The 2,354-nt window shown below is 44.3% G+C and overlaps 1 protein-coding gene across 1 annotated transcript in view; it reads left to right on the forward strand.

The window, feature by feature from the left end:
• PI4K2A (phosphatidylinositol 4-kinase type 2 alpha) overlaps positions 1 to 2,354 on the forward strand; it is a 26,145-nt gene that overhangs the window by 7,437 nt on the left and 16,354 nt on the right. Inside the window, exon 2 of the mRNA XM_007456218.1 lies at positions 73 to 273. Within this exon, the coding sequence (XP_007456280.1) occupies positions 73 to 273 (201 nt within the window). The remainder of the gene's footprint in view (positions 1 to 72; positions 274 to 2,354) is intronic.

Here is a 2,354-nt window from a genome sequence, read left to right on the forward strand (position 1 = left end):
CCTGCTGACCTGATCTGTGAGCTACTTTAATCAACTTGCCTTTAACATCCTCTTTTTCTTTTGTCTCTGTAGAAAATCATTGCTGTTTTCAAACCCAAGAATGAAGAGCCATATGGGCATCTTAATCCTAAGTGGACCAAGTGGCTACAAAAGCTGTGCTGTCCCTGCTGCTTTGGCCGTGACTGCCTTGTCCTCAACCAGGGCTATCTCTCAGAGGCAGGGGCCAGCCTGGTGGACCAAAAACTGGAACTCAACATTGTACCCCGTACAAAGGTTAGTCTCCAGGAAGCCTTACTGCCTGGCCAGAGTTTTCCTGGACCTAAGCCCTGCTACGTGTTAGTGGGACTGCTAGATCCAGTGACGGCTATTTGTGCCCTGAGTCTAGGGTTCTCAGCCCTTTTTTTTGGTGGGGGTGGTAGGTTTCAGCTAATGGTTTGATCATGTGATGAAAGCTATCCTGAGAAGGATACAGATAAATTTTCTGCACACAGTTTCAGGAAGTTCACTGACCTGATGCACATGTATGGGCTCCCTGGGTCTTTGGATCCCAGGAAACCCCAAGCTGGTTAGAAACCTAGCTACTTTTGTAGCTTACTCCGTTAGATTTCTGAGGTATTCCAGGATTTAGATACAATCTAGAATGGACTAGCTGATGTCAGCTAAGCACTAATGCAAGGTATGCCAAGGAGGACTCTAGGATTGGCTGAGGGTTAGAGTAAAGGTCTGGCCTGAACACCTACAGGGAACTGACATGGAATTCTTCTCACCCATCTTTATGCTATGGAATTCTGGTACTTGTCTGAACATAACAAAATCGGGTTCCCAGATCCAGGCAATTCCACACTTAGAATGGATTTGTACATACCTTGTATGTGTTATAGACTTAGCTGAGGTTCTATTGAAGGGTCTGGACCATACCCGCCCCCCGCGCCCTCGCCCCCTCGCCCCTTGCAAAAACATGCTTTAATATAGAATTTATTGCATACAATTTCAGGAGGTTTACTGACACTAGGTTAAGAACCTCTGTACTACAGGGTGTCTCATGAAACCTTCCAAGGGTTCTGAGGGGAAGAAATCTGCTTGTCAGCATATGAACATCTCAGGACACGTCGTCACTCATTTAGTATGTGGCTCCCTGAGATTTAGTAACAATTTAAGGTGGAACTCTGATCTGATGCTTTAAGGCTGTAGGGGCATCTTTGTATCTCTGGGTCTTAATCCTCTTTGAAAATCTGATAAAAGCTATAAATCTTGTTCCCACAAAAAATACATATATTTTCAATTATTGCATATAATTTCAGGAGGATGGTTCATAGACAAGTTGAAGTCCACCCTTTGACCCATAGGATCTAGATTAAAAACCCCTGCTTAAGGTTTTCTTTGCTGGTTTAGATAGCAGGCTGTGGGCAAAGAGCCTAATCAGCACACAGGAGCTTCCCTTCAAATCTGTTTTTTCTGATTTCCCAGGGTATGTTAGAAGAAAGTGTGATTGTTGTGGATGTTTAACTGTGTCTGCTCCTTTGCCACCAAACTTCAAATAAGCCAACTCATTTGTTAAGGTTGTAGAAGTCAGGGACCACTTCTTGAAATTTCCTTCTCTCATTCTCAGCACCTAGCAAAGTACTATACTTACAGTAAGCATTCCTTAAGTACCAGCGGAATCAGTGGATAGATAGCAAACCATGAAAAAACAGTAACAGAGATCCCCCAACCTCAGGCCAGTGGAGAGAATGTTTGATTGTAGTTCCGGGCTTGTAGCTCCCATCTGACACCTAAGTCACTGCCTGGCCTTGTGCAGCTCATTCCTTCCCTTTATACTTAGTTCTCTCTGTGTGCGTATAGTTAAACGGCACATTGAACATCTTGTATAATTAAAGCTCCTAAGGTCTCCTGCCTAACCTGAAATCCTCCTACTAGGCCCCTCTTAGACTCTAGAAATGCTTCTAAGTACTCCTTGCTTATCACTGTAATTTCCTTTCTTTGCTAGGTAAATAGCAGACCACCCATGCCCTGTGCCTGTCTGCTCTGCCTGTGCTTCTCGAGTGCAGTGCCTAAGAATCAGAGGGCTTGAGTCCAAATTCTGGTGCTACAGTGCTTTACTGAGTGACCCTTGGGCAAGTCACCCCCACATCCCCTGCCCATTCAGTCTCCTCACTATAAAAATAGGGACATAAAGAGGTCCTACTTTAGAGAGTGGCTATGAAGACTGCACAAGTTAATCAATGTTGAACATGTAGCCCAGCAGCTGGCACAGTGTAAACACTCCATACATCTTCGCCTGTCGTATTTTTATGACTATTCTAATCATTAATGTCACACAATCCCTTTCTTCCCTATCTCTGGGCTTCCTCTTT

Source organism: Lipotes vexillifer, unplaced genomic scaffold, assembly GCF_000442215.2.
Source record: "Lipotes vexillifer unplaced genomic scaffold, Lipotes_vexillifer_v1.1 scaffold184, whole genome shotgun sequence".
NCBI lineage: Eukaryota > Metazoa > Chordata > Mammalia > Artiodactyla > Lipotidae > Lipotes > Lipotes vexillifer.